An 18337-nucleotide genomic window follows, 5' to 3' on the forward strand; every position below is an offset into this window, starting at 1 on the left:
ATAATGCATCTTGGAGAGTGTTGCTAACTTCGGTTAATGCTGGACAGTATTAACAGTGAGTTTTTCAAAGAGCAGAAATCAAACGGTTATAATGATCATTTTATCACAATAAATGTTATCGAATTTCATCACGGTTTATCATTATACCGGTTATCATTACATCCCTAGTATAGCTACTGTATATCCTTCATCAGCTGACCCCCGGGGTACAGTAACAGCCCGGTCTGAAGCCCAACCCCAGCCTATTGTGCGGGTTCAGGGCTATTCTGGGGTCTGACCGTCAGCCTGACCGGCGCGCGGGTCAGCGCCATACCATCACGGCATGAAACAGCGAGCCGGGAGGAGGATGTGACTCACCGACGGAGACTCTCTGACGCAGTGACCCCCTTTCCTACGTCACACCCCTGCTGACAGGAAACCTGTGACCCCCTTTCCTACGTCACACCCCCGCTGACAGGAAACCTCAGTGACCCCCTTTCCTACGTCACACCCCCGCTGACAGGAAACCTCAGGGACCCCCTTTCCTACGTCACACCCCCGCTGACAGGAAACCTCAGTGACCCCCTTTCCTACGTCACACCCCCGCTGACAGGAAACCTCAGGGACCCCCTTTCCTACGTCACACCCCCGCTGACAGGAAACCTCAGGGACCCCCTTTCCTACGTCACACCCCCGCTGACAGGAAACCTCAGTGACCCCCTTTCCTACGTCACACCCCCGCTGACAGGAAACCTCAGGGACCCCCTTTCCTACGTCACACCCCCGCTGACAGGAAACCTCAGGGACCCCCTTTCCTACGTCACACCCCCGCTGACAGGAAACCTCAGTGACCCCCTTTCCTACGTCACACCCCCGCTGACAGGAAACCTCAGTGACCCCCTTTCCTACGTCACACCCCCGCTGACAGGAAACCTCAGGGACCCCCTTTCCTACGTCACACCCCCGCTGACAGGAAACCTCAGGGACCCCCTTTCCTACGTCACACCCCGGCTGACAGGAAACCTCAGGGAGCCCCTTTCCTACGTCACACCCCCGCTGACAGGAAACCTCAGGGACCCCCTTTCCTACGTCACACCCCGGCTGACAGGAAACCTCAGGGAGCCCCTTTCCTACGTCACACCCCCGCTGACAGGAAACCTCAGGGACCCCCTTTCCTACGTCACACCCCCGCTGACAGGAAACCTCAGGGACCCCCTTTCCTACGTCACACCCCCGCTGACAGGAAACCTCAGTGACCCCCTTTCCTACGTCACACCCCCGCTGACAGGAAACCTCAGGGACCCCCTTTCCTACGTCACACCCCCGCTGACAGGAAACCTCAGTGACCCCCTTTCCTACGTCACACCCCCGCTGACAGGAAACCTCAGTGACCCCCTTTCCTACGTCACACCCCCGCTGACAGGAAACCTCAGGGACCCCCTTTCCTACGTCACACCCCCGCTGACAGGAAACCTCAGGGACCCCCTTTCCTACGTCACACCCCGGCTGACAGGAAACCTCAGGGAGCCCCTTTCCTACGTCACACCCCCGCTGACAGGAAACCTCAGTGACCCCCTTTCCTACGTCACACCCCCGCTGACAGGAAACCTCACGGACCCCCTTTCCTACGTCACACCCCCGCTGACAGGAAACCTCACGGACCCCTGACTAGCTAAGGCCGGCCCCCTGGACTGGCTATGTCCTATTATGCAGAGCACAAACACACACGTGGGCTGAAGTGCTGGACCTGCTGTGAGACCTGCCGTATGCGCGTAGGCCTACTGTGAATCAAGACTCCTAATCCGTGTTCCGTTGCAATGCTTTTTAATGGACTACACCGCCCCTCGGTTAAGGAATAGGCTTAATCAGGGTCTCAGGAATTCAACGTGAGACAATCCTTGGTGTCGGGTTTCGGAGACAGCGGTGTTGCTGTCACTCTAGTCACCGATGGGCTGGGCTGAGCTGAGCCCTGATTGGCTAGACCCAAGTCGTCAGGTGACCCCCTTCCCCCGAGATCTGCGCTAGCAGCTGCTCTGATACAGCATCCTGCTTCAACCTGTCCTCCATCGCACACTCCTCCCTGCCTTCAGGATGATGGTGGTTATGATGGCGGGCTATTTATAATGACAGTAACAGAAGTAGTCCTACACATACTACAGTAGCAGAGTCCGGTTCAGTCCATCCCCTAGTGACCCTTGAACCGGCGCCACGGTTGTAAACCTAGGTCAGCTTTCTATCTAATCTCCATATTTCATAAGGCCATCTTTCTACCCATTCTCTATATCTTAACGGGTCATGAAACCTTTCTACCAGGGCCATCTAGCTTCTCTAAGCACCATTCATGCCTGAAGTTTATTCAACCTTTATGGCTTTTTAGCAATGTGGCCCCTGGCATATCACAACTTAAGAAAATAAATCCTTGCTTGGTCACATTTCAGTGAGTTTCATGTGCACGAATCCAGTTAGTCCAGCTCTCACTTCTAATGGCCCCCGAGGGTATGATGCCTTTTCCACTACTGCAGTTTTATAGAGACAAGTTGAAATAAAAAGCTAAACCGGTCTATTCATGACACCAAACAGCAGCACAGGACTGGCGTTCAAGTCCCTGCTTCACCCGGCCTCAATGTAATGAGCCCATTACATGCACCAGTCATCACTGCAGCGCGCTACAAGTCCCGTTATAATCAAGCCAACAGTGCAAACAAGAGTTCCACCAGTCCATCTGGGCCCTGTAAATACCAGGGTATGTTGGGTGCTAACATCAATCATACAAGGTGCAATGTATGAATGTCAAATAAAATTCCAACCACTCAGAAGCAATGGTATTAGGCCACTCTTGGCTGGTTGTTGTGACAGGACTGGGGGGGTGAATGGCTGGATTGTCAGGGGGGGGACGGGACTGAACGCCGTCCGATGAACACATGCAGAACATAAAAGTGATTAATCTGTGACTGGCAGCAGTTTCACAACCACAGCTACAGTATGTGAATGGTCGGGCCTACCAGGCGGTTCTCATCAAACACCTCCAGCAGCAGGCGATGCTTCCTGGGATGGACCTGAAACAGAGGAAGGAACACGTCAATCAACGAGCCCGTTCGTCAGAGCAAACCCCGCACCTCTGACGCAAGGCCATGTTTCCTCATTCACTTTCTGAGACGACTAACAGGTTATTGGTTAAGCTTCATGTCTATTTGCTTGAAAGGTAGGCTTGAATTGAATTTCCAGATAATTCCAGATTAGTAATACGTTTTTCTTTTGAATATGCTGATACGACACTTTTCATTGTAATATAAACAGTGATTCCAGTGACTCAGACTAGGCTACATCCAGGTAAACAGGACCAGAGACGGCAGTCAGCTGGTGCTGGACTCCACAGGCAGCTCTCTGTATTCACCCTCGTTTAAATCAGCTGAGACGAACCAGAACAGATATTTGTACTGATGAAAACATATCAAGCTGCCGGCCCTGTACAGTAAATAAGGCCTGTGTCTGAGCGTTGAGTCATGACCCGATTTTAGCCGGTGCTGCTTGCTAGCGCCTGTGACTTGAAGTGTCTAAAAACATGAGAGGCGTCTGTGCTGGATAAACTCAGGCCAGCGTCCAGCTCCTGGCTTCTATTTGGAGGGAGTCCCACCGCTCCGCGCTGCAGGCTCCAGTCCAGGCCCACAAATGGACAGTGACTCATGTCCTCCCCTGCACCTGAAATCCAGCTACACTCACAAGCAAAGATAGCTCTGTTGTATTCTGGTTGTCTGACATGGTGGGATACTTAACCTACTTTCATGTCTGACTGTACAGTAGAAACATACCACACAAACCAAGTTTGGTTTTCTCCACACAAAGGCTAGCAAGTCCCAGATTATTACATGGTCGACAATAGTATTTCCTTCTTCACTGCCTGAACTGAATACCTGTGTCAAAATGCTTTTGGAAATACTTCAATCGCTTATCAATCGCAGATGCGTCTGCTTGAGTCTGGAGTGTCAGGTGGGTGGGGTATGCAGATTTGGGAGGAACAGCCCATTGGTTCCATTGTGCCAGACAAGAACCATCATGCACAGAAAGTATTTCAGTATTTGGGATCAAGATCTGCAGAATAGTAGTGTCATTACTGTCATTGAGATCATGATGCTGCTTTGATAGCATCTTTCTAACCTAAACAGCAGACCCATCCCCTCCTGCCATGTTTGACTATGAGGAAGACAGAACCCACCCAGGCCCTAGAGCAGTCTGAGCATCCCTCTCTTAAAGACATCTCCTTCTTACTGGGGTGGGTTCTCTTCGATCGTTTGGCAATAGACACTGCGCCATGACATCAGCAAGTCAGCTGACATGGCTGGGAGGAGTCGTTTGGTGGCTTAGGGGGACCTCTCCCTCCAGGGGATGTCCATCGTAACAGGATCCTCCGCCCCTCGGCCTTCCCCTTGACCGCAGAACGGAAGAACGTGTTTCTGTCCAAATGATCGACCTGCTAAGTGAACCCATTATTGACTGTCACACAGACAAGCAATGCCCAATAGCAAGCACTCCTGTAGACCAGGACCAGATTCAACCACCTTATCAATTGTAATTTTTTTACAACCATAATTTGTTTGCACTGTATTTTGTTTGCACTATTTTTTGGTATTCTGTATTTGCACTGTTTTTGTGCGTGGCTACGTCACTACGCTCTGCTACCTCGGGGCGACTGGTTGCCCCGTCATTCCGAGGCCCCTGCGGTCGATCAACACGGTCACGGCTCTTCTCTGTCCTGGCCTCGCAGTGGTGGAACGAACTGCCCACTGACATCAGGACAGCAGAGTTGCTCTCCATCTTCCGTTGCAGGCTCAAAACTCATCTCTTCAAGGAGTACTACAACAATCCTCCCTCTTAAGCACTTAGTGGCATGCTAATGCTAGTGCAATGCAGTAGAAACGGCTAGCATTCAAAGAAAACTCACTTACAGTAAACACTCCACAGGGCATCCAAATGAAATCAAATATGAGGACAGTCTGTCAGGGGCTCATTCGTTTGTTTGGACCCATTAATATGGCTCTCTCTTTAAACAGGGAGGCTGAGCGATACGTAGCTAGCCAACACTATTGTCTTCACAACATCCAAGTAACAGAAGAGTGGACTATTCTCTTAAAGGGGTCCATGTTTGCCAAACTAACTTTTTCATTGTTTTGAATGTACATTTGAGTCTCTGATGGGCCTACTAACACACAAAGTAGGAACTGAAACAACCCAGTGATTTTGTTGTGGTCAGCCGAAATGAAAACATTAGAAAAAAAGTCAGTCCCTGCAAGCCATTCAAATTTCCTGTGTCACTCTACGTCACGTTCGGGGACCCCGCTTGCTATGTAGCATAACGTTTCCGCACGGACAATGCTCTGTTCATGGATGTACTAAGCAGCACAGATCGTCGCCCAAGCTCATAGGACAGCAGAGCCGAGTGGATACATTTTATTTTTGATGGCAACTTTCCCGCTGAAATTGGCAAAACACTGGCAGTGTGTGCTAGTCATTTTTTGCCCGATTGCTTTTCCAACCTGGGTCAGTATATGCAGGATTTTCAGATAAACTCTTTCTGAATGATCAAGCAATACCAACTGTCCGTGGAGATTATGCAGAATCTTAAGTAATTATGCTGTGTGTTTGTTTGCATATAGTACTAACGCTAGCTAGCTAACACGAACAAACTCCCCTTCTGCCTCAACCCAGATGCTCGTCTCATCATACATTATGTTAGAGTAACGTTAGTGGAATGAAATTGGTAGACTTCTAGTTCATCGAGCGGTCATTAAAAATGATCAAATGTTAAGAAGTGGATATCATTGGATTCCCCTCGTCCTACAGAATCTAGCTTTTATTGTTTGTACTCAAATGGTGTCATATAGCCTGATGGTGTCTAGCTAGCGAATAACATGGGCACTAACGCTATCGTTTAGTCAGGGAGAGAGGACAATGAAATCTGTCACAGTGGCATCGAGTAGGAATGCACCGATGCATCGGCATCGGCCGATGTTGGCCTTGTTGACTGCCATCGGCCCATCGGCAAATAAAATGACATTCACCAATGGTAGTGGCCGATGTTATGTCACAACAATTACGTCTTTTTTTGTTGCAAAACGTAGCCTACCCAGCTGCAGATTCGGAGAAGATCTGTGACGTAACGCCGCAAACGCACGTGTAGTTTGCTTTCAAATTAAAGTGAAATAAAAATGTTGGCCGTATGGGGATATTTCACCATCTCAGACAAAGATATGCGCTATGCAACTTGTAAAACTTGTTCAAGTGACATTTCAAGAGGAGGTACTACAGCCAAGGATTTTAACACATCAAATCTAACGGGCCATTTGAAAAGCAGGCATCATTTCTTTGTTTCCCTGGCACAAAAGGGGGAATAAAAAATAAAATAAAATAAACATCGGCCATCGGCAGCGGCCCAGAATTTTGCAATCGGTGCATCCCTAGCATCGAGTGTGGATGGTCCAGGCTAGCCAGCTATATTTGAGGTAGCATAGCGCCGTCAACAGCCCTCGTTCTCTAGCCTGCTGACAGTTCTTAGCTGAGCTCATTTGCATATGAAAAAGCACTCAATCCTCTCAATCTGATCTCGTGGTCAACAGAGGGGTATAGAGGCATGCTAGAACGCTTATTCTGAGTGGTATTTTCAGCAAAAATACTCAACATGTTTTGGGGACCCCAAAGACTTATATTAAACTGATGAAAAATGTCATAATAGGACACATTTAACGTTACTATCAACACAACAAGTTGCAATGGCCAAGTTTGAAAGGGATATGTCTGACTTTGATGAGGAGTTTAGATTATTTGGCAATCCTTACTTGTTTGGAGTGTTTAGAAGTGAGTTTTTAGAATGCTAGCCATTTCGGTTTGATTGCGCCAGCATTAGCATGCCACAAACGCCCGACTGCATGGAAATCAGCTGAAAATGTTCTCCAATAATCAACAACATTATGGATAAGTCGTAAATGAAGCTATGTCCAAAATTCTGAATAACTGCTTTAATACACACAAAACAGTACCTTGTGTTATTTGAAAGGCATCTTCACTTCTAATGACAGATGCAAGAGAGCAGAAGTAACAGCACTACAGAACTGATCTCTGAATCTATACCGAACACTACTGTAGCTTGTCTTAAGTCCCTAACTCAGAGAGGCCTTGAAGAGACACCAGGAGCAGTAAATAATGGAGATGAATCTCTCATTTCAGATTTGGAAAGAGAGCCGAATCACCGTCAAGTTCAATGCTGGCCTGCCTTGACTTCTAGACATGAGAGAAGACAGGGAGGGTTTGGGGCTCCAACACCGTGGATTTCTCCATTGCATATGCTTCTATGTAGACAAAAGCATCCTGCCATATCAGCCATAACAAGATACATTAAAACATCTCTGAAATGTCCCCTGGTCCAGAGTGGAGATGGGCAGAGACAAGTGTGTGATCCACCACCATGCAGGTTCAGTATCTGACTACTTCTCTCTGCTCTGTCTTGATAAGGTTGATCATCATGTGTCTCCATTGGGACATGATCTTCTGGTAGCCAGAATAAGCTTTCAAAACCACCTTTAAAACAACATAATCATTATAAAGAGGTGGTCTATGTTAACATTACCCAACCTCTGAGAATTTTCCAGTCCATCTCCATTCTAATGCTCCATTAAACTGAAATTATCAAGTGGAGTCGAACTAGGTTAACCTTTAAAGCTAGATGTCTCATTTTACTACTCCCATCTGGACAAGATTAGGTGTCAAGTTTATTTTATATACTGTAGCACATTTCATACAGGCTCAATTTGCTTCAAGAATAGGCAAAGATCATACAGTACATGACAAAAATATATGAGACTAGAGAGGGTGCTCAGAGCACAGGGCTCCGCACATTAAAGGATAAGGACACTGAATTTCATGTTTAGCCCCATTCCTGGCTTCCCTGGCATGTATCTGACTAGTACAGGTTAAAATATTTCTGTTTTGTGCAGTACAGAGTTCAGTGTAAATAACATCGGCGCACGCACCCTGGCTCGTTGCTAGCTATGGGCACAATCGAAAAACTCTAAAAAGTATGATATACGTGGATTTCAAGTTCAGGAATTACATGGTTTATGCTTACCAAGCTCTGAAGCCGTCCTGTAAACACCATAGGTCCTTTCGCCTCTGCATTTCGAAACAACAGTAACTTGTAAACAGTACTAATTTCACCGAACAGTACTAATTTCACCGAACATACAACAGCCATCCCTTCACGCTGTAAACCTCCACGAAATTCGGATTCGGATGAATTTCTTAGAGGTTTACAGCATGAAGGGATGGCTGTTGTATGTTCGGTGAAATTAGTACTGTTTACAAGTTACTGTTGTTTCGAAATTTATTTATACATAATGTATTTATGTTGTTGTCCTTGTATTTGTATTGTATTTATGCATTTTATATGGACCCGAGTCTGAAATAAAGTCCATCCTTCCATCCATCATATAAAGTAAAAAAAAAGAGAAGGAATAACAGTAAAAAGAGAATATATGTGGGTATTATTTATAAAAAAGGAATAATAATAATACTGATTCTAAAATAAAGTTTTACCTGTTAACCACATACTGAAAAGCTAGCTAAATTCTTTAAAAAATAGATATACAGTCCGCTTTTAAAAGAAGACATGTTTGTAGCAGACCTTAGCTTCTGTGTTAGAGAATCCAGCCAGTAGGCCCATAATGGCTGAAGGCACCAGAAGCAGAGTATACTGAGGATACTGAGGAGACCTGTACTTGATCATCTATTTAGGGACCTAACCAGCGTGTATTCAGTGAGCATGTTAGCAATGAAGGAAGGCGCTAGGCCATTCATAGACTTCAAAACAATTACAAGTATTTTAAAATAAATTCTATGTTGTACTGGGAGCCAGTGAAGAGAAGTTAGAATTTTGTTCAAACCTTTTGCTTTCCGTTAATATTCTGTCTACAGCCTTCTGAATAAGATGGAGTTTAACACATTTGTCAGTCGAGCAAAACGTGGATTACAGTAATCTAGTCTACTAGAAATAAATGCATGAACCAATTTTTCAGAATCTAATTGTGACATGAAACGTCTAACTTTAGATATACATCTAAGAAGCAGTTTTAGAGATATAGGATACTGTATGTGCTTATGGAAGTTAAGATCTGCATCCAAAATCACACCAATCAATTTTTTGCATGTTCACAAGGTTTTACCGACAGGAGAGTTGGTAAAGAGAGAATCTGGTGCCTCAAAGCCGTGGGACCTACTAAAAGAATTTCTGTTTTATTCACATTTAGCTGTATAATGTTTTTAGCCATCCAATGTTTGATGAGGTGTGAATCTTTCGTAATCGAGCACAATCTCCCTGCCAGGTTAGTGTAAGACAAACAGAGCACAGACCTTGGCAAACCCTCATCTTAACAGCAGCATTCAACCACTCACGACCAGAGCCACCCCCTGCTCACAGGAGCCGACTGACCGAGGCACTGCTTCACACCACAGCATGATTAACATTTAACCAAACAGTGTTGACTCAACCGCAGCCAAGGAGTTGAGAGATCAGAGTAACAATACTCACACATGAGGAGACAGGAGTAACAATACTCACACATGACCCAGAGGGGCTCACAGGGATCAAGAACAATACCCCCGCACAATGCAGGCCTTCTCGGCGGTTTTCACACAAAGCCTACGACCACCACACGCTCAGACAGACAGTCGTAACCATCATGGCACACACAGACATGAACAGATACACACACCGAGGTCTGCCTTCTGACTTCTAGCTAGCTCTTCATGAACCTGTAACCTCCCAGCTAGAATGTGGAGCTGCTGTAGTCTGGTTGGGCTAGATTCCACCTCCAAACACTGATAAAGGACACATAACTCAGAACTCAAAAGATTTAAGGTCACGCAGCAGAGATGAAGAGAGAGACATGAAGCAGGGTCAACTGAAGGTTAGGCTTCAGTGTCCTCTAGGTAAACCACTGCCTGGGTGAAAGAAACAACAACAACAAACAATTAAAAAATGTCACAGTACATTATTAATAGTATCCATCACTTACTCTGAAATAGAATTCATCATTCCACTTTGGGTCCAACGTCTTCCAAGGCAAAAGAGAGAAGTGTTAGATTACTATCTAGGGTTGAAGCAAGATAAGATACATAATAGCCTACTACATAAATATAGTCTACATACAAATGTTATTACACTATACACAGATTATGACATTGTACAGAACATGTCCCTCAGAGATACTGGGTAATGTACCTTCTTGATCGTTTTAGTCTGCAGGCTGGTCAGTTCTCCATTGACTGGGTCATAGAGGGATATTTTGGTGTAAGGGTCACTGGAGTAAAAAGAAAAAGAGAAAAGAGGAAAACATTAAGAAACTGCCGATGGTGCTCAGAGAGCACAGATCTCCACGCATGAATGCTTTTCGTGGCTCTGTGCATGCCAAAATTAAATGGGTTCTAAATTGGCCCATGCTACACCCCTCCACCAAGTTTAATGAAAATCGGTTTGGTAGTTCTTGCGTAATCTTGCTAACAAACAAACAAACAAACCAAGAAACCGCTCATGGACCTTCCCCGTGTTTCAGACCTGCTCCAAAATTTAATAGGCTCCAAGTTGGACCATGCTACACCCTTCCTCTGAGTTTCATGAAAATCAGTCCAGTATTTTTTGCGTAATCCTGCTAAAAGACAAACAAACACACCCCACCGAAAACATTACCTCTCGCTCTGCGCTGTCGCTGGGGTGGAGGTAATGAATATAAATAATGTGATTTGTTTGTGCCGTGGTTTGCAAATAACTCCTATGATTCAAATCCTAATTGGACAGCATTTAAATATAATATGGACCCCTGATCCCACAACCAAGAATTGTTACATTAAGAAAAAAAAACATACTGGTTGTGCAGAGATCTACAGTTGGGAACAGCCGTGGGTTGCTGCATCTGACTGGAAATGAGGCTGAGTGATTGAGGGGGAGGGAGCCTCGGCATTTAGGAGTGGCACAAAGACAGACCGCTGACTGTAGCGCCATCTAAAGGCTGAAGTGGGTGACTGCCTTCACAGAGATGACACTGAGGAGGAGTGAGAGGACTCAGAGGGCACTACGGAGGCTCTGCAGGCAAAACAGCTGCTTGAACGACTGTTGGTAACGGCAACAAGCTGGCTTTGTGCCCGGATAATAACAGAATGTACCTGTGTCTCTGGTGCTAACCGTGTAAGCAAGTCTTCACTGACAGGCATTTGGCACCTACAAGTTAGTCCATCTGATAAGGAGGCATGGCTACACAATATAGCTCATGTTTCCAACAGTAAGCAGAGCATGCAGCCATGCACACACGCGCACACACACACACACACGCGCACGCACACACACACACACGCCACCAGGTCCCCTTTGTTTACAAAATAAGGACTCAACCACAGAGGAACTCAACACCACTTGAGATGAATGTGAAGTTTATAGTTTCAACTAAATCTCAGTGTGTGTTGGTGAGTAGGGTAAAGCTACATCTGAGCCTGGGGCAGTACTCTACAAATGCTCTTGAACTCTTGGCTGTGTTTTGAGTGAAACAGCATATGAGGTTACAGACCTGCAGTGTACAACAAAATGAGTTCAGGTGTCCTAGATAAGGAGGGGATGGTGTGGAAGGGTCTAGCAGAATAACACTTTTTAAATTGTGGTCTTATATTTTATATATATTATGTATCATCATCATCATCATATAATAATAAATATAATAATAATAATACACTTATTTCAATAGCATTTTTCAAACATTGTTACAAAGTGTAACAAAATAAAATAACACACCTAGTATGGGTAATTTTGCTTAAAGTATGATGATCAGAAGTAAGAGAGAGTATGAAATATGTTAGATGACATACAGTAGGTTACAGAATAAGGCAGCAAAACATCTGATTTTAAGACTGACCTGGCCCCAAGGATATCTTTCTTGGCAAGTCCAATTCCAGCTATGACTTTCACTCTGAGAATCCTTGATTCCTCCTGAAATGACATCACATGATTTATTAAAGTCACGAGAACATTAGACACGCATTTCGTCACTGTTTATGATTCACGGGGAGCACGTCGTCATTTCGGCGGTTTACTGTAAACGATTGACAAAATTGTTTCCTTGTCATTTTCCTGTCCTACCCACGTGGATGTTTTACATTTCAATAACTATTGGTCAAAGACATCGCACATGGGACTTTCGTGCCACTTTAATAATTCCCAACAATTCCAATGACTCAAGCCTAAATGACTTTATACCAAGCTAGATAGAATAGTCCGCAAACCCAAATAGTTTAATGGCTATAGTGCACATCTCCTTTCTAAACTCTGAGAGCTGCGTTAGTCACTTGGCTGGGGCAACTTCAATTATTTACAAACTGACCGATGGGACTCGCAAACTAGTAGGTAACATTCCCAAACAATTCCATGCAATTCAGATTGCGGTCATTCGTCTCTTTCTGTTGTGAACAACTCTCACATTGATTAATATTATTGAGACTTTTAGAGCATAGTCACAATTTCCCAGCGTGAGCGTGAAACCCGGCGCCCCCCCGGTGGATACACAGTTGCCCGGGCATTCAAAACGAGTTCTTACACCTAGCTAGCTAGCAACATGGGTCTAGCTGGCTAACTATTCAGGCTCAAACGTTCTCACTACTATTCAGACACAAACATTCGACATCATTAACACTTAGCTCGGTAAAAAGCTGACATTGTACGACTTGCTAAAAACAAATTCAGACAGACTGATACCCCCATCTACCTCGTCAGTTGGAAGTCCTCGGACCTCGGGAGTAAGTGCGGCCATGCTTAGCAAGCTGGCTAACTAGCGAGCAAGAGAAGCTGGATCCTCTTCTCTCCTGCCGGATGCCACCAGATCGATCAAATGTAATGGATATGGACAGGCTGACAAAGCTGTTCGTAATCGTCCACCTATTCAGCTCTCACCGCGTTTGCTAGCTACAATAACAGCTGTCTGTACAGTTGGTCAAGATATGTGGAGGAGTGTTATCATCTTTCTCCTCTCCCCCTCCCTCGCCTGCCACGCCTCCGCTCACGTAGTTAGCTGGTTCGATGATGTATCGATTGTTTTATCTGACAGCTGACAAACTGACCCAGCTGACCGGTCCTCCGCTGGTCCTCCGCGGCAAGGAAACTATCTGGTGGCACACAAGAATAATATCATTTGAAAAGTATGATCTACAAAGGCACACTGGGGGGTAATTACAAAGAGCGTGATCCCTACACACACAGGCCGTCGTGTAGGTGATTTCATGTGTGGCTTTGAGGTTATTGATAATACACAAAAGTCAATGACCTAGCTGTCATCTTAGTCAGTAGGTTTGCCTGATACACGAACTGTCAGATGACCTTCTCGCTCAGGTGTCTGTCGGGAAGACAGGCATTAACCGCAAGGACATGCATTATTAATGTGGATAGCCTACTTTCAAATCATGATTAATCGTCAAAGACAAATCATCTAGCCTACTGTAGCCTATTCTATGTACACAAACAGAGCAGTAATTGTAAAACTTTGACCAGTAGAGGGAGCCTGAGGCTAGTTGTCAGATAGATAGATAGATAGATAGATAGATAGATAGATAGATAGATAGATAGATAGGCTACTTTGAAACTAAGAGTTACAATGCTAAAGTCAGCAGCACATTCTCCTGCTCGGTACCTCTCCTTGCCAACTCTCATCAGCAAAAGTTTCAAACCCGTCCCCATGGGAACAGATGGTATGAGCAACACCATGTGCACTGCGGCCTGATCCTGAACTGCACCAATCTGTTTAAAGATCCCTGACTGAAATCACCACATCCATACAACCCCCAATCACATGTCACAGGACTAATCACATCCTCAGGACTAATCACATCCTCAGGACTAATCACATCCTCAGGACTAATCACATCCTCAGGACTAAACACATCCTCAGGACTAATCACATCCTCAGGACTAATCACATCCTCAGGACTAATCACATCCTCAGGACTAAACACATCCCTTAGGACTAATCACATCCTCAGGACTAATCACATCCTCAGGACTAAACATCCTCAGGACTAATCACATCCTCAGGACTAATTACATCCTCAGGACTAATCACATCCTCAGGACTAATCACATCCTCAGGACTAATAACATCCTCAGGACTAAACACATCCTCAGGACTAATCACATCCTCAGGACTAATCACATCCTCAGGACTAATCACATCCTCAGGACTAATCACATCCTCAGGACTAATCACATCCTCAGGACTAATTACATCCTCAGGACTAATCACATCCTCAGGACTAATTACATCCTCAGGACTAATCACATCCTCAGGACTAATCACATCCTCAGGACTAATCACATCCTCAGGACTAATCACATCCTCAGGACTAATCACATCCTCAGGACTAAAGTAAAGAGTGGCCAGCCTTGAACCTGGACTGGTGGGGGTCCAGGAGGTTGTTCTGGTGAAGATATGAAGATAGTTGGTTAAAGATAGCACGTTCAAGTGTTTTTGATAAAAGGGAAACTGCTCTGTAGTTTTTGATGTCAGAGGGGTCAAGAGATGGTTTCTTCAGGAGGGGGGGGGGGTGACTCTGGCAGTCTTGAAAGCAGAGGGAAAGCATCCAGATACAAGAGATGTGTTGATGAGGTGGGTTAGGAAGGGAAGGAGTTTGGGCGCAACAGACTGCAGGGGGGTGGAGGGGACAGGGTCTAGGGAGCACGTCGTGGGCGGCTAGATGTAAAAAGGTTGAGGACCTCGTTAGGGGAGAGGGGAGCAAGGTTGGGTAAGGTGGGACATGGAGAGGAGCGGAGAGGCGAGGTTGGTGCATGGCTTGTCAACCAGCGGGTGGGGGAAAGTGATATTGTTAACTTTCTTGTCAAAGAAGTTGCTGAAATTGTCAGGGGGAAGGGAGGAGTTGGGAGTAGGAGGTGGGGGTTGGAGTAGGGAAGAGAAAGCAGCTTTATCAGCAGACAGGGAGGTAGTGCTGCAGATAAGCTCATATATGGAAGGTATTGTGCAAGAAACCTTCAGCCCATGATCTATACACCCCAAAGATTAATTTCATAATCATGAATGAAGTGTCTTGTCTTATTCAGCCAGTATGTGTTTGATGATAGAAAAGTGTCAGTGTTCAGGTTTTTTTTTTTTACCAGACTAGTTCAAACTCAAAGTAGAAGCTACAGTCTGACTCTATGATACAATTCAAGTTATTATTTTTTTGTTATTATCGCAATAATATTGTTAATCGCAATTATTTTGGCCACAATAATCGTGACATGATATTTTGTAATCGTCCCACCCCAGGGTGTGACACAGTCTCAGCATTTGCTGGAAGAGGAAAGAAAACTGCATGGGAGACCTGGAAGTCTTTCCCTGAAGTGACCGAGGCTTCAATGAGCTCCTGCAGATGCAAGCTGATGTGAGTGAGCTGTCCAAGTCACTGCTGGAGCGCTTTCTGGTACTGATGTACGACAGGACAAGTGAAACCACAGAGGTAATAATAATTCATGTAATTCATTACATTTACATAGGACCTTTCGTAACACCCAAAGCACTTTACAATGTATTTTTTTGTCTTCTCACTCATTCACAGGTGAACGAGGCAAGAAAACAGCTCTTCACTCAGAAATCCAGAGCTGTGGAGAACATGCCACCAACAAAGGCTTCTTTAGACCAACATATTAAGCGGGCCACCTATCAAGACAATGTCTGGTGCAAAGCCTTAGAACCTGACCCTCAGCTGCCAAGCCCTTCTGATTGGGGCTGGGTGAAAGAAGCAGGGATGAGATGGCAGCCACTGTGGACCACCCTTCCTGAAGCCTCACAGAGCTGCTATGAGCTGATACATTGTGGCTGAAAAAAAGGGTGTACAACGCACTGCACTTGCAAAAAGACTGCCCTCAAGTGTACTGCCCTTTGCTTCTGCTCAGGAGACTGTTCATGTTATTGTATGGTGGGTAAGATGTGGTGGGTTGTATTGTATGGTGGATTAAGATGCCAAGATGACAACGCTGCTTAGTCACACATTGTGTTTAGTCCACTTTATTGAGTTTCTGTGTTTGTGTATGGTGGATGTTTCCCCTATTTGTTCATGCATAAACATAAACACAATTGATATTTCCTATACTGCTGTCAAAATGTCAGTCTGTTTGCACTTAACAAAGCACTTTTAAGCAATTTTAAGACAGTGTGATCCACAACTCTCCTTTTTGATCTATGATCAACTTGTGGTTGTGCAACATATGATGCTCATGCCCGGAGAAAACGTTGTCATGTTTTCACACGTTGCAGTAGATGTCCTCAAAGATAGGGAAAGGGTAGAGCCAATGAGTAACCTCGACTCCCAACTGAAATCATACGTGTGGTAACCGCTACATTGACATAACTTCCTTTTTCAGTACAGCGGCCGTCAAACTAAAAACACACCATTGCATTTATGCCTACAAAGTGAAAAAACGAGTTGATGATGACCCAAATGTGTTCGACCTCTGACAAGTTCCAGAAGTCCCTCGTCTTGAAGTGGTTCCACATCTGAAAACAGACTTCATGATGTGTAGAAACATGGTGTATAGAAACACTGGAGAAGGTTTCATGCTTTAGTCATAAAATGCACAATAGCCTACCTTACATATGAGCTTATCTGCCGCTCCACTAAGGTGGCAGCCATCTTTAAAAATGGTCGAAATCTTGAAATTTCAAGTGGCTTCTTGTCAAGTGACCCATGGAGACAGCTCACCCCAATTTTCATGCTTGTATCACCACAGCACCACTATATATGCCCCCTGCAGTCAAAATAGACTGAAGCGCCCACCATTTTAGAAAATGGCTGCAACAGCCGTAAAAGGTCCCTCCTGAAGTGGTTCTACGTCTGAAATTAATCCTTGGGGTGTATAGATCATATGCTGAAAGTCATGCTTTAGTCATAAAATGCACAATTGTTTTGTTAACCTGCAGCACTAAGGAGGAGAAAGTGGAAAGAAGAGATTGCAATTTCAAGAAGGTCCTCTGGGAGCCTTTTCTCCATTTATACTCAGCTCTTCTCAAGCTCCATCTATCAGTAGCCTACGCACTGAGTCTGACAGCCATGGGGCAGGTGGAGTTGGCCCTGTCCAAATTGTCCAAAGAGGAACGAATAGAGAGGAGATCAGTAGCAGTATCAGAGGGTAGGAGAGAGAAGGATTCAGGGGCAGGGAGGACAGAGGTAACAGAAGAGGAAAGGTCAGTAGAGAGCGAGCAGAGGTAGCTACAGGAAGTAACCATGTAGGTAGGGGGAGGGATCACGTGGGAAGAGGGATGGGAGAGGGAGTAGGACATGAAATAGTGAGAAATAGTGGTCAGAGCGGGGGCGGAGCTAATGGTTCATTGCAGAGGGGGCGGGGACCTCATAGGGGGCCCCATTTTCATCATCTGCATCTTCTTCATTTATCTCATCCAAATCTGCATTATTTTCCACAGCTGCCTGTAAGTTGCTAGCTGCCGCGTTCTCCTCGTCCTCGCTAACATCCTTTGCTTCGGGTGGCTTGGCTAATGCTAGCAGCAGTCTTGGAGGGTTGAGTAACGTTAGTGGAAAAGAAATGTGTCAGGGGAACACACAAGGCCACTAGATTTTTCCTGTGCCTCTCCTCTTTACGCTCCGGTGCGCCTGTATTTTTTGCTTTTCAACATTTTATTCACAGAATAGCGGTACTACGCTACTACAGCTATAGCTCAAGTCTAACCGCAGCACTGCACTTCAAATGGTTACTGCTCACGAGCGTCTCAGATACTGTAGGCTGGGCCCCTATTAAGGGGGTATGCTACTAAGGGGGTGTCAACGACAAAACAAACATTTTTATATTTTATTTTAACTTTTTATTTTTTGCCGCAATCAAGACACTCTAAACAAACTTTATTCAACATATTCAAATACTATGCAACAACTAGGCTAGGTCGAGCCTGGCTTATGTGCGTGGCTGTCTTGTTTCTGTTCAGGACTGGTAGGACGGAAGCTAGTCATGCCACTGGAATAGCTGTGAATTGAATTGAAATGACATGAAATAATGTCTGATAAATTAAGATAGGTCTTGTCGCCTGGACACATCAGTTCCAAGGTTTCCAATGCTAATCCAGCACAATAAGAGTGGGATAGCCAGTTAGCTCATGAGCTCACAACTACTAACAGCAGCTTCCATAACATTAATGTAGCGGTCAGTGGCTAAAGCAGTTACACTGATGATAGCATAAAGTCATCCCCACCGGGCCTTAAACCCTGGTCTCCTACTGGGTCAGAGAGATGGAGAGGAGGGACAGAGAGGTTAGGGGTGGAGCAGTGTCTAGTAAAGAGC

At 45.3% G+C, this 18337-nt stretch overlaps 1 protein-coding gene across 1 annotated transcript in view; it reads right to left on the minus strand.

Moving 5' to 3' along the window:
* nedd4a (NEDD4 E3 ubiquitin protein ligase a) overlaps positions 1 to 12991 on the minus strand; it is a 42430-nt gene extending 29439 nt beyond the window's left edge. The window contains exons 1-5 of the mRNA XM_084436953.1: positions 12771 to 12991; positions 11925 to 11998; positions 10247 to 10325; positions 10041 to 10079; positions 2982 to 3035 (exon numbers count right to left, since the gene is read on the minus strand). Of these exons, the coding sequence (XP_084293079.1) occupies positions 2982 to 3035; positions 10041 to 10079; positions 10247 to 10325; positions 11925 to 11998; positions 12771 to 12815 (291 nt within the window). The 5' untranslated portion in view covers positions 12816 to 12991. The remainder of the gene's footprint in view (positions 1 to 2981; positions 3036 to 10040; positions 10080 to 10246; positions 10326 to 11924; positions 11999 to 12770) is intronic.
* Between the last annotated feature and the right edge of the window lie 5346 nt (positions 12992 to 18337).

Source organism: Borostomias antarcticus (genome assembly GCF_949987555.1).
Source record: "Borostomias antarcticus genome assembly, chromosome: 4".
Classification (NCBI taxonomy): domain Eukaryota; kingdom Metazoa; phylum Chordata; class Actinopteri; order Stomiiformes; family Stomiidae; genus Borostomias; species Borostomias antarcticus.